A 27,840-nucleotide genomic window follows, 5' to 3' on the forward strand; every position below is an offset into this window, starting at 1 on the left:
TTATAACTGCTAAAATTCACTGATATGTTCCAGATTATTTTGCAAAATGTAATACACTCCCTTTTAATATGCACTTTGTCATTTTCACTGTATTTATGTAATTTTAAAAGTATGATAGCAGGGGAGCATGAGCCATTTAAAGCAGGAGCCACTAATGTCAGAGATTGTTATCCTTCACAAGATAAATAGCATTGATATCTCTGCGTCTGAAGGGCTTGGAAGTTGTGTCGAGTCAGATTCAAATTGCATTCAATATGTTTTGCTTTACTTCCTTTTACTTTCTGGTTTTTATGTTAAGCCACAAAGCAGCCTCTCTGCTGTGACTTAGTTCTACAACCACAGTGGAGGCACTGGGCTGTTAGCCACCCTGCCCTCATTCCCAGCCCTCCATCTTTGTATCCCAAAAGAAAATTGGGTTATTAATTTAGGATGAGGCTGCTTTGTTTTAATAGTATAGCGCTTTTTCAATTGCTCATACATAATATATCTAACCCATACTGCTCTTTCAAATGTTTTTGATTACTGAACTTGAAAAGAAAAAAAAAATACTTCTACCAAAATTTATTAAAGACCAATGGGGCACTTCTTATGGTGTAACTATAAATCCATATAAGAGAAAAAGAAAGAATTTCACTACTAAAGAATTTTAGTAATTGAAATTCAGTTTATAACTCGAGACAACATGTGCATTTCAATAACATAGAAAATAATATTAGAAAACGAAGAGCCCTAGTTTCAAAATAGAATTGTATTTGGTTTTATACCTCATATAAAGAGACATGCATATACAAGTAAGGTTTAAGAAGAATCCTACTTACAATAAAAATATGTTGAAATTAAAGTAGTTTCATTTACTAATAACCTCTGATAAGGGTCCAGCTAATTAGGAAACAAAAATTAATTTTAAAAATACATATAGTAAATTTTCTCATTTTTATTGTAATAGATGTTGACATCTCATCTATAATAATTATTTTAAATAGGGAAAATTTGACTAATTCTTTTTAAAAAGCATTAAGATTTCTCATTTGGAGAATGTAGACCTACATATCCCATTGATGTTTTTATTTTCTAAAATATTCTGTTTCTCAAATTCCTTCAGAGCAACTGATAATTCATGGAAAATATCAGGGTCACATTCATTTGGCCAAACTTTGTTTGTGTTGGCAAACGAGATAGCATTATTCGCCATTTGTAGTTCTAAATGGCCTTTGACTACTTCCAAATCCAAAAGTATTACAAAAGGCCCCAAACTTGCCGTTATGAACTTATTTCTATAGACAATACAGAGCCTCTAAAGGTGATTGTAGAGAATTCCAAAATATTTGCCTTAATGGCCACATGTTTCAAAAACTAAGCATAATCCCAACAAGGGAAACTTTGAAAGGGACACACTTATTTGGATGCATAAGTTTTAATATTTTTTAAATCTATCACATTATTTAAAATTGATATTTAAAACTAAGTACCCAATACTGTCTAATGACAAAGCAAGAAAAAAATGGTTAATGAATTATAAAGTTCTGGATATATGTGCATAAATTAAAGAACAGCATGGTTCTATACCAAAACTAGAAATCAAATATTAGAAAAATGTTAATTAAGATGATTTTCACATTTAAGTTGTAAAATGTACAGCATACTTAAAAGCAAACAAACTGGAGTACCTTTTGATTAATGGAGCTGTATTGTGCATCAGGAAAAAAGAATGTATTTGATTTTTATTAATGTGCATGTATTACACTTTGACCACACACTCAGTGTCCAACCTTATTTCAATTCCTCACAAATTCATAGTTCTCAAGAAAGGACACAGACTCGGTAATTTACTTGTAAATTATTCTAGAAATACAAAACTCACACTAATCAGTACATTTGCTAATAGCTATTCTAAGTTATTCTGGGGTTTAGTACATGGAAGAGCAGCAGCGATTGTGAAGATCACTCTTTGGGGCAGAGGACTTTTAAGGCAGTGAAAACACTTCGCACGTCACTGTCATGGTGGATACATGTCATTCTGCATTTGTTCAGAACCACAGAATGTGCACTGAGGTTGAATCAGGATGCAAACAGTGGATTTTGAACGATCATGATGTATCAGTGCAGGTTCGCCAGCTGTAATAAATGTGGTCCTCTGGTGGAGAACGTTGATGATGAGAGAGGCTATGCTCCTGCGGTAGAAATCTCTGTACCTCCCTGTTGATTTTGCTGTGAACCTAAAACTGCCCTAAGAAGATAGAGTCTTGCAAAAATAATGAATGATTAAAAAGAAATAGTAACAAATAAAATAAAAGCAATGCATGATTGTTTTTGAATTATGCCACTAATACCAATGTTACATGTTTTATTCTACCCTAATTCACTGATGAAATACTTTGCACAATGACGGAAATTTCCTAAAATAAAGTATGTAAAAACAGAGATGATAAACAATAAAAAAGCTCATTTCATGTCAGTTAGGAGCTTTACAAAGCCTTTATTCTATTACACTATGATAACAATTTCTATCAATCTATTTAACACTTATGATTATAAATTACAACGTTCAACCATGGTGTTGTACCACCTTAGAGACTGCTGAGATGGCGACCTCTGTATTGGTCGGTCTTCTCGCCCAGTTCTCCAAGGGCATGGACACATCCAGGAATATATACTCCTGACATTAAAATTACATTATCAATATTTTAGGGACAATGATAATGTTTGAATGTGTTTCTCTTGTCATTTTCCTGTTTCTTTATCTTCTTGGTAACTTGGTATTAAAAATAACTATATGCTGTAATAGATGTGTGGGAAAAAAGTGGTTGATTATCCAAAGCCACTGCCAGCATAAGTTATTTTGAATTATAGATGATCAGTTTTAAAATAATCTGAAGCTAATTTCACCATTTTGTCAAGGATTCCTTTTTATTTCTTTCCTCCTGTAACAGGGCACCCCATTAACCATAATACACTACAGACTATCATACTGATTGTATATGTGGAATAGAAACTTCATACTATAGTTTGAAATCATCAAGCCAATACATGTTACTGAAAACACCTTGGGTTATTCTATCTTCCCAAGAAACAGCAATAATATGTGAAGTTTCCTCTTCCCTGCAACACCCCACTCCCAATTTAATTCCTATATTTTCCTTGGGAATGAATCTTAACTGTACTGTGAAATCCCATGCTCTTTTATGTTTCAACTAGACTCAGATGTGTTGATCATTAACTGTCACTGAACATCATGAATAGTCTTTTGGGATCAAAATATTGAAGTTTTCTTGGTTTAAGACATAGGAATGTATATTCTCTGTGACAGAGAGATATTTGGTGATGATTTACTACTTTCTTCCCATATTTTTTTTTCTTTTGACCATCTCAGTTTTCATATCAGCAAATATAACACATGCTCTTTTATTTTCAGGTCTAGATGTTGATGGAATATATCGAGTTAGTGGCAATCTGGCAACAATACAGAAACTAAGATTTATCGTCAACCAAGGTAAGTGATTTATTTAATTCAGACATTTTTAGTAGTTTCATATCTACCAATATTTCATATTCTGTGTGGTAGGCATTGCAAATATATAATAATAAAAGTTTTAAAGGGAGAAAGAGAAAGTTAATGAAATTACCAGTTATTACCAGAGAAGTAAAAGATAGTTTACAAGAAGATAAATAAAGTAGAGAGAGGGACCAGTTAGCAGTTTATTTGAAATAAATAAAAAGAGGAATATGACAAACTAAAAATGGAGAAAAGAATAATAAAAGAGTAACAAAGAAAAATAACCTCATTTCTAAAAGTATTACTAGCACATTATGTACATTTAATATATGTTGATAAATAAATGCATAAGGGAGTGATGGAAAATTTGAAAGTCATTTACACAATGGAATACTATGCAGCAGAGAAAAAGAAGGAGCTCCTACCCCTTGTGACAGCATGGATGGGACTGGAGAGCATTATGCTAAGTGAAATAAGCCAGGCAGTGAGGGACAAATACCATATGATCTCACCTTTAATTGGAACATAATCAACAAAAGAAAAAAGCAAGCAAAATATAACCAGAGACACTGAAAGTAAGAACAATCTGACAGTAACCAGAGGGGAGGTGGGCTGGGATAATGGTGGGAAGGGTTTTCAGGAACTACTATAAAGGACACATGGACAAAACCAAGGGGGAGGGTGGAAGCAAGGGAGGGAGGGTGGTTTGGCTGAGGTAGGGAGGAGCAGTGGGGGGAAAATGCAGACAACTGTAACTGAACAACAATAATTTTTTAAAAAAATTGAAAGTCAAAATCACAGATATTAGAAAAATGGCATCATTGATAAGTCGAAGAACTAAAAATTAGGAATTGCATATATCATTATCGGGTTGCAAATCAAAAACAATGGGAAACCCCTACCCAGTTGTTAGAATATCTAAAATCTGAAACACTGACAACTCCCAATGCTGGCAAGTATGTGGAGCAACAGGAACACACATTCACTGTTGGGAAAATGCAAAATGGTACAGCCACTTTGGAAGATAGTTTGGCAGTTTCTTATGAAAATAAACATATTTTATTATGTTTGTATGTGGTATGGATATTTTTACCATAATACACAGCAATTGCACTCCTTGGTGTTCACCCAAATGAGTTCAAAACTTCTGTCCCCACAAAAACCTGTACACAAATTTTTGCAGCAGCTTTCTTTATAATTGGTAAAACTTGAAAGGAACCAGGAAGACCTTCAATATGTGAATAGATAAACAAACCATGGCACATCCATATAATGGAATATTATTCAATGATAAAAATAAATGAGCTATCGAGCCACAAAAAGACTTGGAAGAACCTTAAGTACATATTGCTAAGTGAAAGAAACCAGTCTGAAAAGGCTTCATGCTAAGTTATCCCAACTGTATGACAATCTGGCAAAGGCAAAATTATGCACAGTAAAAGTTCAGTGGCAGCAGAGGATTTGAGGGAAGGAAGGATGATATGTGAGTGCAAGGGATGTGTATGGCCACTAACTGCCCTGTTTTGATATTGTAATAGTGGAAGTATAACATTACATTTATCAAAATCTATATAATGCACAAAACAAAGAGTGAAACTTCATTTAAACTGTAGACCTTGGTTAATAATGAAGTATCAATATTTGCTAATCAGTTGTAACAAATGCACCACACTAATGCAGTATGTTAATAAGGGAAACTGGGAGAGGGATCGTGGGAAGTAGGGGAAGAGTACAAAGGATATATGGGAACTCTTTGCTTTCCATTCAGCTTTTCTGTAAACCTAAAATTTCTCTTAAAGACTACAAATTGGAAAAGCAGATTATACAATAGTATTATTTCAGAACAAATATGTATAGGTGTACATGGATTTGCAACACTTTTTCTATATACAAGAAAATTTTGACAAATATTGAGACATTTATTTCATTGTTTTGTGTAGAAGGGCAATAAAATATTTCTAAGGTTGTTTAAAAAGATTATGAATTAAAATCAAAAATGAAAGAATCAGAAAATGTTAAAGAAAAGCAGGGAGACTAAAACATCATAATGTGGTGTTACAAACCATTTATAGGTTTAAAATCAGACATATGTCCTTGGCATTTTGTTTAACTCTCTGTGCTGTTTCTTATCTGCAAAGATGGGGGCGGAGCATGGGGGTGGGAAATGCCTTGGAAACATTTGAGAAAATTAAGTGAGATAACACGTGGCATTCCCTTAGTGACATGCCAGACTCACTCATGGTAGTTGATTAAAACATGGGAGTTTTCCTTTCACTTATAAACAGTCAATGGTGTCTCTGCCTGCAGGAGAATTTACACAAAGTCTTCCTACTCTGGCTTCACATCTAACTCCTAGCCAGCTTCAGATCCTCTGACTCTCCTTCACAATTCATTTCCAACTACACTCCCATATTTACATGCTGTTGCATTACTTAATGGTTTTGCATGCTCTCATCCCTCTACTTTCAATATCCTCTTATGTTTTCTTTCCCACCCCACACACAAGCTTCCTGCCTGATAGATATCGCCGTATTCTTCAAGGCCAAGACTGTAAATAATTCCCTCCTGGGGTCCTATTTCACTGGGTAGTTGAATTCACTGTACTACATGCACATATAACTTCCAAAATTCCACTTATTACAAGACCCAGAAATATAATGCCATCCTTTGGAAGGAATAGTATGAAATGTCCTCACTGATTATATTTTACAAACATTAAAATCTCAAAGTCTTGGAATGAAAAGAAAAGATACCAGTTGAAATATCTGCCACTTATACAATCTCTACACACCTAATAAGGTAAGACCTGAATCATCCTTGAATCTTCCTCAATTAACCAGTGGTAGCCCTGGGTCTCCATAGAGGGAATTCTTAATTAATAGTTACTGAATAATGTGTGTGTTTGAGGGAGGGGGAGTGTTGCACATAGAAAGAGTATTACCGAGAACCATTAAACTCAGGTTGAACCATACTTTTAAGTGGTGACTGCAGTACTTCTGACTGGCGGCTATGTGACTCATTTCTGAGAATCTCTGTAACTGAGAATCTCCACAGCTCTGCTTGCTCACTAATGTGAACCTGTGCATTTCACAATTACTCTCCTTCCTGGGGCATGGGGTGGGGGGCAGAAACAGAACTAAACTTTACCTCAGTTACTCATACTGGCCCCAATAGACTGACCCAGAATGCCCTCTCTGTGGGTAAAAACTGGATAAAATGGCCCGGCCTTATTTGCATTCCTGCTTATAACCAGTTAAAATTACTCTTGCAATATATTTCATACTGAAACCATATCCTGATTGGAATTCTAGACAGCTGGGCAACACATTTCTTCTACAAAGAAGAAATCTCAAAACATAAGCCATGGTAGAAACAAACACTAGTTGTATTTCCTGCCTTAAAAAAATTATGCTCAGCAGTTTGAAAAGGCAAAAGAAAATCTGCAATGAAAACATGAAATCTGTCCATCTCGTCTTTTGCAATCCAAACTTCCGCGTCCTCTGAGGCTGTGTAACTGCTCGTGTTTCCATCAGAGTTGACAACGTAAAGCTGGACAGAGGCCTGAGTTGGTATCTGGTAGCATAGAATTGTCAGTAAACTGTCTTCCTGGTTTATAGCATTGTCAGAATGCAACACACTCAACACAAATTATGCTACCTTAGGACCTTTGATACTGGTGGTGTTGTCCAAGCTGTGTCATGGCGTTTTTTGAATAGATGGTAAAAGAAATGCATATACCAGCTTCTCTTGAACTTTGCTAATCAAATTATCCTTTCAATGAAATTTTGGTGTGGACCCATAACCTTGATACAAACACCATACCTTCCCCTTCATTTGCACCCTGGTCTCTGACAGCAGAGCTGACTTAAAAGAGAATCAGTGCTGGGGTCAAAGGGGGCTGAATGTGTGCATCGCGGCCTCTCCTCTGTGTGTGTATGTGTGTGTGCCATGAAATAAAGTGGCAAAGTGATGATAATTCTGTGAAAGGCACAAAGCATATGCGAATGCAATGCACTGTTCTTTGTATTCGGAGGTGGAACATGAATGATTTGGGTACACCCTCTTTGTTTTATCACCTTTTATCTGTTGCATGTTCATATTCCACGAAGTTTCCTTTTTTAGAAGGCTCTAAATATACGTGTTTAAAATGAACAAGCCCTACCCACCATTAGGCTAGACAAATATAACTGATTTGGGGGATTTTCAAGAACAGTTCAGTTGCAATTTATGTATTTCACTAACTTTCTCGAATGCTTTAATCATCAGCAATTCTAAATACACTAGTTGAATGATTTAATTTGTTTTGATTTTCCGTTTGACTCACTAACTTGGTAGGAATTGTATATACCCTTATTATACTTCCAGATCTGATGGCATACAAGTTACATTCAAAGATCGCTTTTGAAAAGAATTTCCTAATTATTACTAGTAATGGTGGTAATAATTATCGTTATTTTTAAAGTAGCTAACATTTTCATAATTATGTGGCAGGTACTATACTGCTTTTCTTGAATAATTTAATTTAATCCTTTCTACCATTCCATAAAACAGGCACTATTATTGTTCCTATTTTAAAGATGAGGAAACTGAGGTTTGGAGATATTAGATAATGTCCTAAGGTCATACAGCGGGTGATGGAGCTAGATCCCAGTTCTTTCTGACTCAGAGCCTATGCTGAAAACCACTGCCATGATTTGGCATTTTTCATTCCTTAATTGTTGATTTCTTTCTTATAAAAGTATATTTCAGTCTTTTAGTGCTACACACACTTGCTAGTGACTTTCTGTTTATACCTGCTTTCTAGTGCTGGTAATTGACAAGCGCTGTCACAGGAATTTGACTACAACTGTTCAAAGAAGAGAGAGGCCGGGGAAAATACAAAGTATTGAAGCTAGGAATAAGCTTGGTGCTGCCGTTCTCTGTAAGGACTTATGTATCTGTGTTTGGACCAAGAAACTGCCTTAGCGCAATATTCCCTTGCAGCCTTCAGGAAAAGCATCAGGATTCGCAATTTCCTGGGCTGTTGGTACATTAGTAAGCAGTGCTCTGCCCTGTTTGGTGACATCTGTCAGGAACATTCTGCTCATGCAACTCTTCACTCTCTGAGGGCACCCTCCAAAGAAAGCTGCTCCGTGACCTTAGATGTCAGCCTGTCATCAGTCTGCGACACTGATTGCTTCTTCAGAATGGTCTGTGACCTGATGATTTTCTTGTGTGAGGGAACTTTTGCAAAGGACAGACTTCAGCATGAAGGATGCTGCATGACAGTCCTGAGAACTTTTGTCAATGGGTCTTGGAAATCCCACCAAGCTAAATTCCTTGTATTCAAACACTCTGGTTTGAGCTGCACATCTAGTCTTACTGCCCCACTCTAAATTCAGTTCAGACTTTCCGTGGTATTACTTAGACCTTCTCTTTCACTTTGTAAAAAGGGGACAAGAAAGACTGGCATCCTTTTCAGGAAATATCAACTATGAGTCTTCTCAAGCCCCTGAGCCAATGGGAGAACATGAAGCAATGCAGGAAGGACTGACTGGGAATTTTCTAGACTGGTGGTTCTTAGTAAACTAACAAATATTCCCTCTAATCATTTCTCAGAATTGGAGGAAATTGCTCCTTATCAGGATTTTAGACATGTTCTTCACATATAGAAAAAATTACAGGAAGATTCTAGGATCACTGTCCTTTACCTTTCACGCCAGGAGGAACAAAGTATCTAAGGGCCATAAATCCACGTGGCCAAGAATCTTAATTGTATGTGTGGATATGTGTGCGTGTGTTGTTTTAAATGAAAGATGTTCTTTTTTCATGTTAATTTGCAGTTGCACTTTGCATATTTTTATTCACCCAGATCTCATTGGCATAATAACCCACATTAAATATTGGCTTAAAGAGATGAATTTGCTTATTTTGAACCTGCTAAGAATAAGATGCATTGAAAATAAACTATTATAGAAGTAATTTTGCATTATAAACTATACCTAAAAACTTTTACATAGATTCATGCCACAAAGCAAAGCAAAGCATTATTAACTTTAGTAGCTCTTCCTGTGCTTTTAATATTATCAAAAAATTGAAAAAAAAAGGGGAAAGAATGTGAACAACTCGCAGTTTTATCATGAAATAAGCAATTGGATGAAACAGAAAAAAATATCTGAAAAAGGATTTCAAAACATCTAGATCTGGTCTCATAAAATAACCTTTGTATCAAGTCCAGTCATTTTTCTATTCAGTGTGTTTACATTGCCCTCTTATTGTTTTTAAAATGTGTTTCCTTAAGCCTACTCACTCTCACCACAAACCATAGCAGCGACAGAACAAACGGTGTTATTTGCTCTTTATCCCATTCCACAGGGTGGTTCTTTGGGAAGTCTGGTAAGTCGAATCATGGATATTGCACCTTTCTGGCTTCCATGTGACAAGATTATCTTTTAACAGTGATTTATTTTTCCTATTATGGCTAAAAGATCACTTGATCATAAAAGAACTAGACTCTAAGATCGTTCAGGGCTTTGGAAACTTTCTTAGACCTCATTTTTCAGCTACATTGAGTCAGGGAGCTCCAAGACCACTGATGGCAAAATTTGAACTGCTTTCTAGCTGCTTAAGGAAATGCATTGTCATTAGTAGATAATGCTGAACACAGAGATCAAAACAAATGAGCTCTTCGCATTCATACACATTAATACAGTTTTTGGTTTCTACATAATAGTCTAATAACAACTTCATGAGTATTTCTAGTCTCCAGACTACACAAATTCTACCTACCTATTTAAAGCAAAATTATACCATGCATTTGTTATAAATTATATTTTATAATTCATTACATACTAAGCCATAAGTCCTGACCTAATGTGTGGTAAACAATTAAAGGCAGAGACCCTCTAGAGGGAGAAAGTACAGGATAAGACTCAATGGAATGGCTTCTTTATCTCGATTCTGAGCTGTTTTTTAGTCTAGTAGAAACTATTTTAACAAACCCTGTGAATTACAGACTCTTCATTTCCAAAATAGGAATAATAATGGAAATGTGAGGACTTTAAAAACTCTGAATCGACCAAGGGATACTTAGTATTAACTGTAATTAAGATGATAATATTTAGATAAAATCAGATGAGTATTACTGAGCTTTCTCAATATAGATATGATACTCAATATTATTAATCAAGTATGGTTTTTGACTTCTACATGACTAAATTCTCTTTGATGATATTAAGATTCTTTTTCTAGGAAGAAAAACCAACTATAAGAAAGCTTTGGAGACTCACTGCTATTCAATGATTAATCTTATTACTAGCCAAATTCATAGGACTTCTGGGTTCCTAGACACAAAAGAAAAATTTAGTTTTATGTTATTAATAGGCTTTTCAGAGATTCCATGTTCCAAAAGACTAGCCCCATGATCACTGGAGAGGACAAGTTTACTGAAATTTTAGGTCTTCATTCTGTTGTGGCCTTTCCACATAGATTTGGCCATTGCATCCAGAAGTAAAATAAGGCAGAATTATGCAATCCCTGAGGAAATTTATAAAAATCCCCAAGGAAACTTATAAAAATCCATCATTATCATGAATAATCATCACCATCAGAATAATGAGTAGCTACTAAAAATTGTGGGATAGCACACCAAGCTTACTTCTGCCTAGCCATGCTCGGTGTAGCTCCGGCTCCCAACCCTGACCACATTTCAGATTTGCATTGGTTATCTACTGCTGCATAACAGTATGATCACCAGCTTAACCGCTTAGAGGAACACATTTATTATCTCCCTGTTTTTGTGGGTCAGAAGTCTAGAAACGGATTAGCTGAATCTTCTGCAATGCTGCAGTCAAGGTGTTGGCCAGGGGTGATTTCTCACCTGGAGGCTGGATGGGGGACGGCTCTGCTTCCCAGCTCACCTAATTGTTGGCAGGGTTTAGCTCCTTGTAGGTTGTTGAACTTAAAGTCTCCACATGACTAGCCATTGGCCAAAGGCCTTGTGGAGTTCTCTGTAGGCCATGTCACAACATAACAACTGGCTTCATCAAAGCAGCAAGGATGAGAGACTAGTAGCTAAAGCAGAAGTATAATCTTATGTAAAATCATGAAGGCTACAGCCCGTCATCTTTGGAGCATTCTGAGGGTGAGAAGCGAGTCACAGTTCCCATTTATTTCCTAGGACTGGACATTACACAAAGCATAAACCCAATGAGTAGGAGTTAATCGGGGGTCATCTTAAAGTCTGTCTGCCACAAGAATTAAGTGGTGGAGGCTTTTAAAAATAAGGATTTTGGAGCCCAGTTATAGAAACTTTTATGTTAGAAGTCTGGGGTTGGAACTGTAAGTATGTATTTTAAAAGAAAAACTCCTTAGTTGAGTCAAGTGCACAGACAGAGTGGGGAACCTCTGAACAATATCCAGTTAGCTTTATTCTGGCTATCTAACAGAGATATGACCTACAAGCTATAAGACACGCAAAATTTTTGTTTGAGGAAAGCAGAAATAGACTATGAATCCCTTTTTTATTTTCTAGTTTTCTAGCGATATGAGATTTCTTCTTTGGCTACTGATTGATATGGTTCACTAACTTTTATAAACTCTGAGTCATGATTTGGAAAACAATTTAAAAATGACACAGGAGTAACTTGTATGTTAATAGTATGATTAAGATTATTGACACATTTTTCACAATGGCCATCCTTTTCCTTTGTTGTAGATTCTGCAATAAATAAAAAGCAAAGATGTTTTGCCCAGCCATATATTTCCTAGCAAAACTAAGAAGTAATGTTACATGTTAAAATAACATTTAACATGTAACAGGATAACACTGATGCTAATGATGGCTAGCATTTACATGAGAATCTACTACATTGTAGGTATGCAGAGTTAGAGTTATCTCTAACTCTCATAAAAGTTTGCAAGGTAGATATATTTTATTATTCATGTTATTCATACAGAAAAGTCATGGCTCAAAAAGATGAAGTAACTTTTCTAAGGCCACAAAATTAATATGTTCTGAAGACAGACAGTGAACTCATTTTAAATTTACTCTAAAGAACATATGGCTGGTTGCTGGATTCAATTTACCAGGGGGTGGGGAAGAGAGACAGTTACTTCTTCTACTTATAATACTATATTCTCCTTATAATACTATACTATAGCACTATAATACCAGTCTGTATGACCCTCATACAAGAGAAAACCTCACTTTAAAATGTTATTTTAATAAATAACCCCTAACAACCAATGACTTTATCAAGAATGGAAGGTTTGGCTCATCTTTGTATCCCCAGTATAGAAAAGTGCCCAATACTCTGTATGAACTAAGGAAAGATTTTTCTCTTACATAATAAAAGAATGACAAACTTCTAATAATAAATAGTCTCATTGGTAGATTGTGTTAGTTGTTATGTCTGGGCATTTCAGTAAAGGACACTCAAGCTATATTTTAGATTATATTTCTTTTCAGACTCCTATAAATTAGTGCTTAATTTTAAATTGAAGAATCATGGGTCAGAAACAAAGAGTAGAGAATCTTGTATCCCCATTCTCTGCTTCTATCCAACAAAGCTTGACAAGAGATGACTTACTAGTCCTCAGCATAGTGTATGGTGATAGCAATGGGCAACTCAGCATGATATTGGGAAGAGCGGCATAACCTGGCCTGCCATCTTGGCTCCCTGAAATGCTGAGAATGACCAGGTAGAGAGAAAAACAAAATTAAATAAATAGTAATGAAACTATATTGCTCTTATTAACCCCATGCACTTATTTTGAAAGTATGCTTTGTTTTGTTTATGTATGAGAAGTCCCTGTTGCTGGTAATTACATTTTCAGTGACTCATATATTTATATAACACCTCTTTTCCAAACTGGTCCATGTAGTTTCAAAGTATTTCCTAACAAAAGTGTGCTGTAGAAAAAAAATATGTACCCTCATCACCTCAAAGCTGCTTCTTAAAAGGAATAGTTATGATAGTGCGAAGTCAGGAAGGAATTTTTTTCAAGTCCCCATGCACACCCTAAAGATAAATGTCCAAAGTTTACAAATATAGAGGCTGACGCAATGCTCAAGTGAAAATCTGAATGACTTTGAGTCACGCAAACTTTAAAACCCATTTCCTTTTATGTCCTCACATTCACAGGCCCACTGGAGAAGGAGTGACAGGTATCCCTATCAGCTCTCTTCTTCTCTGAGGGTCCCAGCACATTGGAGAGAACCTGGGTGGGTAGGATGGAGCATGTTTCAGCTGTGTTAACCAAGGAAGGCCTTGCTAAGAAGGTGACTTGAATGTTGAGAATAGTGAGTCTTGTGAGGGTCTGAAGGAAGTGCATTTCGGGTAGACAGGAGCAAAAGCCAAGCCCTGAGAAGGAATTGAGCTTGATGTGTCTGATAAAGAAAGTTGGTCCAGGTGGTTGAAAAATAATGAGTTGAGAAAGGTATGTGCTGAGATTGGAGAGGTAGGAAGGAGAACCTGTGGGGCCTGCAGGTCCTCGTATTTCTCACTAATCTACATTTAATAAGTCACCAGTCTTCTTGGTTTTTGGACTGGAATATCCATGGAAATATAAACTCTACATCAATGAGAAACTTATTTATTGTATTTGCTGTTACATTTCCAGCATCCTGCATATAGTAAGAGCTCTTCAGGTACCTGTCAATTAATGAATGATGTAAAAGCTGAAATCATATTTTATGGAACTCACCTCTCATTTCTTGTCCCAATATCTTCTTTTCTTCTCTTCAAAACACACACTATCTGAAACTGCCTTGCTTCTTTAGTTCTTGCTTCATTGCCTGCCTTCCTCCCTACATTATAGCCTGTGTGTGAGCAAGACCTTGCTGGTTTTGATCACCTAGTTTTATTGTACCTGTCACATAATAGCCTTCAAACAAATATTTACTGAAATATGAACAAATTTTATAAGTGAATTATTGAATAATGTTGAAACAAAAAAATACATAGCCACAAGAAAGAAAATATTTAGACTTTGACCAGTCAGTTCAGTGAACCATATATTTCTCTAAACCACTAACTCCCACTTCCACCTGAGGTCACAATTTACCGTCCAACATGGACCAGGTAGGAAAGACTTGGCGAAGAGAGGAGGCAGCTGTCAAGCTGGAAGACCAGAACCAGTCCTAACATCCTGGTCCATTGAGCCAAGAAAGACTACCTAAGCAATGAATGGCTCCCAACCCAGGTGGTACTATGACCATAGTCGTTACTGTCACCTGCTTATGTGAGTTTCCAGAATATGATCTCTGTCAGCGACATCACTTATTACCAAGGCCCTGCCAACTCCATTTCAATCTGCCAAAGGACACCTCTGGCTCAGATTACAAGTGACTTACCTGGTTTTGCCATGGCTCAAATAAATACAAAATGCAGAGTATTTGAGAAGAATCAGGAAGAGAGGAAAATTTGTTTAAAGAATAAAATAAGGCTTTAATTTTTCTAAGGAAAACTTCAAATCAGGATTTAGTCATTTAAAAATATTTGTTGAAAACCTTCTATGCACCAGGCTCTTTCCTAGAATCAGGCTGTGGTGAAGTATTCATTGTAGTGTCAAGATAGATAATAAACATGTAAACAACATGCTTACAGGTCATATTAAGAGTCAAGAAAACACAGGAACATGATAGAGGTGTGGAGGAGAGGATTGGTCCTTAGACTGCATAATCTGAGAAGATCTCTTTGAGGAGGAACCACTTGAGTAGAGACTTGCCTGACAGGAAGGAGATGTGGGGTGACGGTAGAGAAGGCAGAGAGAAACTGGCCCCAGGGAAAGAAGGCTTCTGTGAGATCAGGACACTGAGTTCAAAGGTGGGCAAAGCCAGCCCAGCCAGGCTCTTGAGGATCAAGGTAAGAAGTTTTGTCTTTCATTCTAAGTCACTGTGGTGGAGGGGGATGGTAATCAGGAAATAATCTGATATTTCTGTTAATCATTCTGGCTTTTATAAGAAGAATACATTTAGATGGCAAAAGTAGAAATAGGAGAACAGTTAGGAGGTAGGTTGTTATAGTAGTTCAATCAAAATTAAGAATGGTGACTGATTTACTTGAGTTAAACTCCATATTCCAATCTGTCTCATTTTCCATGTACTTTTTGAACAATTTCCTTTAGGCAATGAGGTTCCATGAGAATGCTGACCCACGAGTTAGAAAACCCGGGTCGTTTCCATGTCATCTCTTACTAGCTATGCCATCCTGCCTGAGTCACACAGCCTTTCCAGGGAAAGTTTATTATCTTTAAAGCAAGACTATCTCTTCTCTTAGGATGAGTCAATCACATGAGATAATGAAACTATTTTGTTGGAAAATGCTACACCATGTAGAAATGGAAGTTATTTTGAAATGAGTCTTTCACAACCATCCTTATGGAGACATCTATTGTAATGTAATGTGTATGGTTTCTACAGTAAAGAATACTTGATAACGAGCTAATCTCATGTCCTCTTTGGATTATTTAAACATAACTCAAATTTTCACTGGACCACCCCAACCCTCAGAAATCACTACTCTTTTTAAATCTTATGCTGGCCATTTCAGCTATTCAATACACAATATCTCATACATATATGTTGTCATATTTCATGAGCAAAAATTATGTGCATAGCTTATCTCCTCAACACACTAAATACTTAAGAGAAGAGTTCATATCTTTTAAGTCTGTCTGTCCTACTTTACCTCAAAGAATATCTTTTATTTGAATGAATCTCTACACACATTTTAATTTATTGATTGATTAGGCCCAGGGCTGGGCCATTTCTAAAAAAGGAGGCGAGACATTTTGCAAATACTAGAGATCAGTCTCAAAATGGGCTACTTCACTGTGTATTGCTGAGCTCCATTCCAGAAACAATGCACATGTTAAGAGTAGGTACTGCTGTTTTTATCGTCTTCTTTTTCCCCCAGTTTCCTAAATTCCCAAAATGAATACATATTTTTTTCTGAAAGAAGAAAAGAGATATATTTTGTTTCAAAGAATTAGGTAAATCCTCTTAAAAGCATGGCATTTACTCCTTAGAATATGCCAAGAGAACGTCAGTACTTGAGTTCTGTAAAGCACTGTTAAATTCTGTTTCATTAGATCTTTACAAGAAAGCTATCCACTTCATAGATGAACAAAAGTCCCTATGAGGTTAAGTGAATTGCTGACGGTTGCTTTCGTTCATTCAGCTGATATCTCCAGAAGGCACTGTGTGAATCACGGGCACCTAGAGACATGCTGGATTTGAAGCCTAGCTATGGTCTTCTAATGCCTGGTTTCTACTGTGGAGGCCCCCGGGGAGAGCAGGGTATCCAACAGTCTGCTTAACCTAAAGTCTGTGAGGTTCTAAAAGGCCTATTGGAATAACCATCTTTCTTGCTGTTTCTTCACCTCCTCGTCTTTTACATTTCTTCAGATTGTTTTTTGTGGCCCCTTCACCTCCTGCTACATTTCTCCTTAGGAAGTGCCCTGTTCTCCCTTATTGTTAATCTGTGTTCTGACAACCATAAGGGACTCATTCTCTTTTCTCTGCTTAGGATGTTGGGATTCAATGTCCCATTAGCCATAGGGGCTGGAGCATGCATGTATATTGTTACTGATTGTTCCCAATGGAAGGAGCAACATATCTCTTTTTCTGAGCAAGAGAAACATCGCTATTGGTTTTGCTGACTGGCAAACTCACCTCCTTAATGAAAATCTCATGATTTCTGGAATAAATTTCAATAGGAACTAGGCTCTATTCCACTGTGTCCCTATAGTATTTTGTATCTGCAGTTCAGCACTGGTTTTAGTCTATTTCATATCACATCTCTTTCCCTTTCCTGACTGTTAGATGCTGGAAGATGAGAAGTAATTCAGAGTTACCTCTGAATTCCCCATTATGCTCATCATGTGCCAAGCACATCAATAAAACTGCCCCTTTCAGAACCTATTTTTTTAATTTTATTTTTTATTTCTTTATTGTTCTTCAAGTACAGTTGTCTCCATTTTCCCCCACCACTTCCCCCACCCCAGCCATCCCCTCCTCCCACCCTCTATCCTGCCCACCTTTGGTTTTGACCATTTATCCTTTATAGATGTTCCTGAGAACACTTCCCCCTTTCCCCCCCATTATCCCCTCCCCCCTCCCCTCTGGTTACTGTCAGTTTGCTCTTAATTTCAATATCTCTGGTTATATTTTGCTTGCTTGTCTGTTTTGTTGATTAGATTCCATTTACAGGTGAGGTCATATGGTATTTGTCTTTTACCACCTGGCTTATTTCACTTAGCATAATGTTCTCCAGTTCCATCCACACTGTCACGAGAGATAGGAGCTCCTTCTTTCTTTCTGCTGTGTGGTATTCCATCATGTAAATTTACCAAAGATTTTTGATCCATTCAGTTATTGATGGGCACTTAGGTTGCTTCCAGCACTTGGCTATTGTGAATTGTGCTGCTATGAACATTGGGGTGCATAGGTTCTTTTGGATTGGTGTTTCAGGGTTCTTAGGGTATAATCTTAGCAGTGGAATTGCTGGGTCAAAAGGCAGTTCCATTTTTAGTTTTCTGAGGAAATTCCATAATGTTTTCCACAGTGGCTGCACCAGTTTGCATTCCCACCAACAGTGCACTAGGGTTCCCTTTTCTCCACATCCTCTCCAACACTTGTTGATTTGTTTATTATACCAATTCTCACTGGTGCGAAGTGGTATCTCATTGTGGTTTTAATTTGCATCTCTCTGACGGCTAGTGATGCTGAGAATCTTTTCATCTGTCTCTGGGCCCTCTGTATGTCCTCCTTAGAGAAGTGTCTGTTCAAGTCCTTTGTCCACTTTTTAATTGGGTTGTTTGTCTTCCTGGAGTGGAGTTGTGTGAGTTCTTTACATATTTTGGAGGTCAAACCCTTGTCTGAGGTATCATCGGCAAATATGTTTTCTCATACAGTTGGTTCTCTTTTCATTTTAATGCTGTTTTCTTTAGCTGTGAGGAAGCTTTTTATTTTGATGAGATCCCATTTGTTTATTATTTCCTTTATGTCCCTTAATCTAAGGGACATATAGGTAAAAATATTGCTGTGTGGAATATCTGAGATTTTCTTGCCTATGTTCTCCTCTAGGACTTTTATGAAAGAACCTCCTATTTTTGGCTGCCAAATATTCGCCAGGAAAAATGTATGCCTTGACATCAACATTACAATTCTACCCTCAGAGATCTACCTGATTTGAAACAGGGGTCAATCATCAGTCAAAAGATAGAGGGGCTAAGGGTGCCTTTGGAACCTTCAGGTCACCTTGCCCTCATTCCTGACACCTCCAAGATAAGAAATCGTAATAAACCTACTTTCTCCCTCTTCATGCCTAAAGCACCCTTCTTCTCAATTCGTTCTCTACCTCTCTCTTTTCCCTTACGCTCTACTGAACTTTATCATCCCCATCTCCCAAGAATCTACTCAGATTGTCCAAGGTGACAATTTGTTAATCTGAGTATGCTAGTTCAGGCTCTCTGGTAGTCCCTGGAAGCATAATGTAAGGAGCCTCTTCTAATCAGGCCAATGGGGAGGATATCAAGTTACCACATATGGCATTTTCAACAAGTTATGTTTACTAACCTCATAACACACAACTTAGAGAACTATAAAGCCAGCCTTGCCTGAAGTTTTCTTTTTATGACTCAAAAAATTTTGTATCTTTCATATGTTTACTCTTCTGAATTAATGTAAGCCCTACTGAATCTCAAAGACAGGGGTCATTTCGGAGATCGCTGCCCTCACTGCTAATCTAGTTTCCTAAGAATTCCTCTTAATTAAACATTTTAAAAAGATACAAAGTACAGCTGAAACATTAAAGGGCCATTTAAAGCACTTTAAAAATGAAATACGCTACGTAAATGAATTCAAACCTCCAAATTACAAAACTGGAGATTCAAAAATGGAACAAATCCTTCTACATATATTTATATCCATTTCTTAAATTATACCCCCTTTTGTGTTTATAAAAGAAATAATATTCAGGTACTTCACTGGGGTAATAAAAGGGAATGTTAACTATAACGCAGCTTCCTTACTGAAAAGTCTGTAACTGGTATTAATGAACTTTAAAATGCTAATTTTAATGCTTACCCCAACAGAAAGATGCCTTAAAGCAAAACCTCTCATTTCTTATCTGCTAAAAGCAATGCGTTTGCATCCCTTACAAAATAAAATGGTTGAAATAAGGTTTTTGAATAGTTTAAAGTTTCAAGGACTTCTCTTATTCACTGTTGTTCTTCTAGAGAAAAGAAATGTATAAAATCGCATCTTATAATGGTCCCTCTGCTTGAAAACGGAAGTGCTCCCAAATATGTTCCACTGTAACAAAATCAAAAATAACATGTAAACTACAAATATGTTAGCCAATTGAGAATATTTATTAACTAAATAATTTAATAATAAAGAAAATGCCTGCTTGATTAATTGTTACAGAGTAAAAATTACAATAAAACTGTCTTGATCAGTGCTTTGCAGAAGCGCCATTACTGTCTGTGCAGTTGTTTAACAAGGATTTAATTGGAAAGATAAGTGAATGCACATTTAAAAGTATTGTTAATTTGCTTTATAATCACCCCATTCTTCACAGTATTGACAGCACAAGGCACAAACCCCTTTCTGTTTTACAAGTATTATTTTCCATATGTGCACAATAAATTCTGAAGCAGTAATTGGAAATTTTATGGGTTTCAACATACCTAGTGTAGTGGGTTTAGAGGTACACTCTTCCTGTATAAGAGGTAACCCAGTCCTATTGTTATAAAGGTGTAACAAATCTGATTTTTATATTTCCCTCATTTACTGTAGATCATAAGCCTCTTTTGTCCACTTCTAGAAAAAGTTGCATATTTTATATTTTATTTCTCATAAAATAAGGTATGAGAGGAGAAAAGTGTCTGTATTACTTTCAATCTGTGACTATGTTATTTTTCTTAAAAATATGCATAAAAGTGGAATTTCTAACCCACGATAGTTTCTGGGCACTATGGCCATACCCAAATGCTTTTCTCTGAAAATAGCTGCGTGTGAACCTATTAAGGAGACAAGAAGAGGAGTGAAGAACATCTATGCACGATCTCCACTGGTTTGGCCGTGGCCACAGACACTCCCCTACACTCACACACCCCCCAGAGTTTGGAATCACCTGGTCAAAAATCCCATCAGTGTGGTTTTCAAAGCAATGTGAGTAAAATGCCTCAAGTCTCTGAAAAGTGGGGAGCTTGCTGACCAATTTTCAATTGACTTGGGCTCAGAGATCTGCTTTATTGTTGAGAGTCTACAGCTGCTTTAGAAGTAGGTCATTTGCTTAGACCAATGGGGATACAGAACCCATTAGACTATGTTATTTATTTGTTGATTCTGAATGACTCACAATCCCCAGATTTTATATCAAAAAAGAAAAAGAATGAAAACACAGGCCTTGTCTTGAAAATGGTGAACTAGATTTGAACCTGTTCCAAAAGCAAGAATTGTTCCCATTATATATTGTCTATAAATAAAGGCTACCCACCTGATCGGGATGAGAGGGGAGTGTCCCCAAAGTGTTTCATGTCACTAGCACTAACACTAGGAAAAGATATGGGGAACATGCTTAATGTCCCTTCAGCCATGCCCTCATCCTACTGGAATTGGTAGAAATACCTTCAACTTCAGTTAACTGTAAATATATTTCTGTAAACAGCAAGAGCTTCAACTATGAAAGCTCAGAAAATCTCCTGAGAACATTTTTCATTTGAATCCTTTTCAGCGTAAACCCTTTGCCCACTTGATAAAACATCTTACCTCATATATTTTCATGGGAAAAAATTGTTTTTATCTTTAGTTTGGCTATGCCTCTAAACCTCACAAATTTACATTAGCTTTTTATGCTTACAGAGTAAAATAGATATATATTGAGTTTATATATCTGGAGATTTGCCAATAAATGCTAATACCCAACCATTAATAACATCTCACAATCACATGATTCCTTTTTTCATTTCTTCCTACACATAGACACACAAATAAATAAAAATAATTTTAAAGTGTACATATGTGTGCCTACATGTTTCTTGCTCTCTCTAAACAGAAGCACGCATATGTACACACTTTAAAGATCACTTTTATTTCCTTTTCAAGTTTCTTCATCAGAGGCATGGATTTTAAAACCACTCATCTCTGGTAAAAGTGTCTTTGGGATCGAAACCTTTTACGTGCCCCATTACAACCAGGCAGAGCTGAGTCTGGTGCTATAACAAAACGTCCAGCTGTCCTTTAATTAACTGAAATGTGGGAAATGTAATGTTTTGATGAAAGAACCAGGACTTTGTGCAGGATAATGGGAAGACGGTATGTTTCTGTGCCTTCCTGCATATGACGGAGCCGTGGGGTGCAGGAAAGCGATGAGGCTCTGTTATGTTCCAGTAGGGGGAGCTTTCTTTTCCCTACTGTACGAACAGCATGGTGCATGTGTTTAAATACGCCATCCTAAAATGCAGACTTTTCATTTTCATTTTGCAAGTGGGAAATTTCACTATGTGATGTGCACATTACTCTTCCCAGCGACACATTTTGTGCAAACTCATTTGGGAAAGAATAGGAAATTTAGAATACTGCCTTCATATTTCTTCTGGAAATGTTAGCCTGAATCCATTATTTCCAAACCTGATGAGGATTACAGTTCATTTGTATTTCTCAGCAACCCATATTGTATTCTGTTTTGTGAAGTAAATAAGAGATGATACCATTGTAAGAGTGCCTGTATTTTGTTTTCCATATGAATAGTCGTATTATGGGGGCAAGGGGGGAGAAAAAGGAAGCAAAGACTGAAGTACTTGATTTAGCTTTCTCTAGATGGAATGTGTTATTTTTACCAAAAAAAAAATCTTATAAATAATCTAAACTGGTGGAGGAGGAATATAAACTCACTTAGGTCACTGAATACATCCATATTCAAATGACAATATAAAAAGCACTGTTCAGTAACACCCAAATCTATATCTCTTTTTAAACTCTGTTTAAAATACTCATGCACTAACCCGATTTAATGGCAGTGTAGGTGGGTGTTTATGTGCCAATAAAGGATATGCTTCATATGCAAAATAATTTCCCACCCATCCTTTTACTATGCCTGAAATGCCACAATTATAAAATCAATTTATCTGGCTAAGGCAGGAAGGCAAATAATTTCACCTCTTATACTAAGTACCGTTGATTGTTAGTGTCTGATTAGATGTTTGTGTTAAGAAGTATCCTAAGTCATAGAACATGTTCTGCAATCCATTAGGGATATATTTCGTAGGAATTATTTTTTTAAAGGTCTTCATTATGCATGCCACAGATTTTTTTCTGGATCATGGTATTGGATTAATAAAATTTGACTACGGGAATGCAAATATCATATGAGGTTTACACATTTAGGAAATATCACAAACAAAAAACTGTATCAAGCAGGATAGCATATAACCTAACATACCTCCAAGAAAATACAGCAAAGAACAGGAAATTTTGGGAGGCATCAAAAAAGGGAGAAGTGTATGATAAAGAATGAAGAGCTCAGAAGTCCTAAGAAGCTTAAGAGCAAACAAAGCCTTGACTATAACAATGAGGTAGATGAAAAAGCCACATTTTGCTTAACAATTTTAGGAAGACTAATTCAGTTTTATTCCCTACTTAAATTCTTCCCTGGGTGTAAGGTCCGGCAGACCCTGAAAATAATAGACTAATATCCACTGTCTACACTAGATCCCAATATGCCATTATCTCTTGACTTTCAATGGGCTACTAGCCCATTCCTTGTATCAGCTCAAATATTGTCCCTTTCACTGGGACTACCGTGAAATGTTGACTTTTTCACTTATTGACATATTTGGAATTGTTCTATATTTTTATTGTTGACATATTTGCTCTTTCAATATATAAGAATGCAGCAGTTGATAAACTCAGCACTGTTAAAGAAACATTAGTAAATGAAGAGTACAAGTCAATCAGGACTACTTTTTTTACTTCAAGGGACAAAACTCTTTTTTCCATATAGCTGAAAAATTCAGAAAACTATAAATATTCCACCATGATTAAATTCTTGAGGCTTAACCAGCCTCATCTGGGCCAAGTTTCTCGTGCTCTCAACTCTGCCCTTCCCCATGTTAGCTTCTTTTTCATGTTTCACAGAGTAGTAAATATGCCACAGTATCTCTGGGTTCTTGCTTCTAGTTCATCAGGAATCTCTTTTCCCCATGTCCCTGAATCCACCATGGTGACTAAGGAATCGGGATGGGCTGATTGGCTTAGGAGAAGGTCACATGCTCCAGACCTGAAGGTAGAGGTAGAGTCCCAACCAGAGCACATGAAATGACATTGAGGAAGGGGGAGGGTGCTCCCACAGTACAGTACCTCCAGAAGTAAGATGCTCTATACAACGTGTAATTGAGCTTTTATAGTTAAGACAATGAATGTCACACCATGGAGACTGGTGTGTGGAAGAGATGTCAGGCGTCACTCACACAATGCTTTTATCTTCAAGAAGTCCTTAAATATGCTTAAAACTCTCTAGGAAAATTAATTTCACAGGGTTTGGGGGCTTTTCTTAAACATGCAATAATTGCTTTGGGAGATGGTATACACCAACTTTGCTGTAATTGACAGGTTCAGGAAGGGGGTGATTGTGCCCCAGTAAGTTGGTTAGGTTGATCAGGCAGAACATGGGCCTTCATATCTCCTCAGCATTCCATGAATATGTAATCTTTGAAAAGCTTTAGGAGCAAAACTCTTATGCTTTCAAGGTGTTCTAGGCTACCAAAATTGAAAATAAAAGAGACACTATCCTTGAAGCCCAGCACACGATGCTATACAAGCATTGTAATATATAAAATTATGACACAGAGTATGAAATAGGAGAGACCTAACCTTGGACAGGTGAAGGCAAATGTTGGGAGGGTCGGAATAATGGTGTAGAACTATGTGCCTGTGAACTGGGTTAGGGCGTAGAAACAAATCGGACAGAGTGGCATTGAGGCTTTTGGTGATTCCAGAAATCCCAATGACTCTCTAGACATCGGGGAAGGTGCTTTTTTGGTTGATGTTTTTTGGCCATTGTTAGCAGCATCTGTGCAGAAGAAGATGCCGTTATACAAGAAGAAAAAACTGTTTTTGTTGTATCAGGGACACATGACAAAGCATTCAAATATAATGCAAATAATTGCAAAGTGATGTATCCAGCAGTTAAAAAATGAATAAATAATTTAGTTTTTACACATGGGTGATCCTTGCTAAAAAACTACAAATCATAACCCTTTTGTTTGAGTCTATTTTATTTTGTTAATAGATGAGCTAATATGATAGGCAGTTAATTGTATAATGTATTATTAGGCATTTTCTTAGGCATACCATTAACTTTAAATAGTATTAATATTTAACATTGCATCATACACACTACAAATGTCTTATATTTTCCAGCCAAACGGAAAATGTGCATTGAGAGTAAATTTCTTTAAAGTGAGCTTTAAGATATTCAATATGCAACACCTATTCCATTTATACAGTTTGATCAAAAATATTCAAAATGCCACAGCACTAAAAGGCAAATGCTGTAAGATGACAATAATGCAAAACTGTATTATGATTTTGTATTCAAATACAATGTATTGCATAATTAGGCATAATTATATAATTTGTATATTTAAGAGAGCATTTAAGATGTGATAGGAGGCATCTAGTTACATCGACTTCTCAGGGATGGTTAAATCAGAGGATGTAAAGTAGCGATTTTTATTTGCTACTGAATGGGAAGCAAACACAAGTTTGGTAGAGGAGGATTTTAGCTGACTCAAACCATAGGCACTAACAGATTCAGACACATCTGAACCTGTTTGAATTTAAGCTACCACGGTTTTCTCTCCTTGAGAAAACATTGCCAGTATTGAGTTGGGGCACAGTACTTCTGGTCTCTGGGCGGGTCAGTTTAATGCTTTGTATTCCACAGTTACAGATCGTGCCCTTAATTCAGATCAGCATTCTCAGAAATGTGTGCTCATGGTCATGGGGGAACTGGACCAGAAAAAGTCAATGGAGCAACACAGATCCATCCCCATTCCCAGAAAGACAGCTCAAAGGATGCGCCCCAGGCAGAGAAAATCAGTTAGATACTTTCTCAAGAGAGGCCGTTGTTAGAATGCAACTTTTTAAAGAGAAGATGAGTCACGATTTCTTGTTAATAAATATTTTGGAAGGGTGGACTTTGTTGTGAGCAAAAATTAATGTTCTGAGCTTTTCCTAACCCTCCCAACACAGAACTAGCTTCTCTCTCTGTTACCATCACTGCAACATTTGTTTTTGTTTGGTTTGGTTTGGTTTGGTTTGGTTTATTACAAAAACATGCTGCTATTGAGGAAAGGCTTTTTATTTCCATCTTGCCTAAATTTTCACTGATCTGAATACAGACCCAACAGAATGAGTTTATGGTACATTCTGAAATTATAGGAGAAACTCATGTAATTTTTTTTCTATTTTGTATTTACTTAGAAACGACTTAGTTAAAGGGCCAAAGATAGATAGGTTAAAGTAATTACCCCAATTCAGAGTATTGAATAGGTCAATTTTTCCCAGAGATTTGTGCTATCACAATTAAATGGAAAATGAAAAGACAAAATTTAACTGAAGATCTGTATCTGTTAGTACAAAAGCCAGATAAATCTCTCCCGAGTTCACCGAGCTCTCCAGAAGCTGACCACATCCAATTATTTTCATCCCACACTCAACAGGAATCTTCTGCTCCTGAAAGTGAATGTAATTATTACGGTCAGAAAATGGTATGTTTATTTCCACCTTGGTGTGGAAAGCCACCTTGGTGTGGCTTGCTGATGACAACAGATTCCATACTCTAGGTCTTTTGTTTTCCTGGGATTCCCTTGCTTAGCCCATTTTTCAAAACTCAACTCAAGTTTCAAACTCCTTTGATAAATTTAGCTTATTTCCTTACTGTTTTACATGTTTTTATTTTAATATGTATTTATGATAAGTAATGCTTTAAAATACAGTGTTTGAATTTTAGTGTCCTGTATTATTATGTATATAAGTATATGGTACTTATTGATATGTGTGATTTTCTCTTTACACTAATTCATGCACTTATGCTTTGCTTCCTCAACCAAAAACATCTTCGTCCTCATGGATAGGATCATATCTTATACTAAATTTTTTATGCTCAAAATGTTCAAAGGGGCATTTTGAATGCTTAATATTGATGGTGATAATGATAACTAATATTTATTGCTATGTACTAGGTTGTATATGCTAAAGGTTTGACTAGTATTACCTTAGGAATCATCACAATAACCCTCTGTAACAGGTGCTGGTATCATTCTCATCTTCACATGAAGAGACTGAAAATAGTAAGATAAGGAATTTGGCTAAGGGAATAGAACTGGCAACCAGATTCAATACAGATATGCTTAAACAGAGTCCATATTTTCAATCATAGTTGATCAACATGCAGACCCCCTTCAACAAATCAAAATCCCTTCTCTTAATTGGACTCAACCTCCTTAGAAGACAATTTAACAATATTCTGGGGCCCTGGCAAGTGTGGCTCAGTTGATTGGAGCATTGTTCCCTTAACCAAAAGGTTGCAGGTTCAATCCCTGGTCCAGGCACATACTGGACGCAACCAATCGATGTTTCTCTCTCACGATGATGTTTCTTTCTCTTCCTTCCTATCTCTCTTCCTCCCTCTCTAAAAGCAATGGAAAAATATGTCCTCAGATGAGGATGATACTACTACTAATAATAATAAATTCAGGCCTTAAATGATTATTGCCAAAAATGCATGTTATTCATAAATGAAATTATCTGTACCAGTTCTAGAAATGGCACATTCTGGTTCTCCTGTCATCTCACCCAACTTCACATTCTAAGAATCTTTGGAGAAGCAAAAATCTCTTTTTCATAGGCAATTCCTTAAAATTTTCCAAGGATTGGAGCTTCTCTCACAATCATCTCATTGGTGGGGAGGGAATATGAAGGGATGGGAACAAGGCTATCTAAAGACATTGGATTAGAATAAATAACTAAAGACTCTGGAAAGTGATAACTGCCATTTAGCATTCTCTCACTTAAAGTGTTTATGATGCGATAGAGTTCTTGCTTCAGCCTGCTGAGCAGTCCCATTTGAGTCTAATATTTGCTGTGTTATAAGACATGCATGTCTTTTACATTATAATGCTTTATGTTTCAAACTCCTGTATCTTACATCTATGTCTTTGACAGCTGGTGTCCTGCAAGGCAATAGCCAGTAAGAGGCATGATTGCACTAAATTGGAAGCATGAGGCAAAGGGGTGTATTTTTATTAGGGGGGGCAGGGAAGGAAACTTGAGGGTAGTGGGTTAGAAGAAA

At 36.6% G+C, this 27,840-nt stretch overlaps 1 protein-coding gene across 1 annotated transcript in view; it reads left to right on the forward strand.

Annotated features, from left to right (window-relative positions):
• The window catches only part of ARHGAP15 (Rho GTPase activating protein 15), a 619,281-nt gene that overhangs the window by 414,092 nt on the left and 177,349 nt on the right, over positions 1 to 27,840 (forward strand). The window contains exon 11 of the mRNA XM_024569724.3: positions 3,413 to 3,490. Coding sequence (XP_024425492.2) covers positions 3,413 to 3,490 — 78 coding nt within the window. The remainder of the gene's footprint in view (positions 1 to 3,412; positions 3,491 to 27,840) is intronic.

This window comes from Desmodus rotundus, chromosome 2 (assembly GCF_022682495.2).
Source record: "Desmodus rotundus isolate HL8 chromosome 2, HLdesRot8A.1, whole genome shotgun sequence".
Lineage (NCBI taxonomy): Eukaryota > Metazoa > Chordata > Mammalia > Chiroptera > Phyllostomidae > Desmodus > Desmodus rotundus.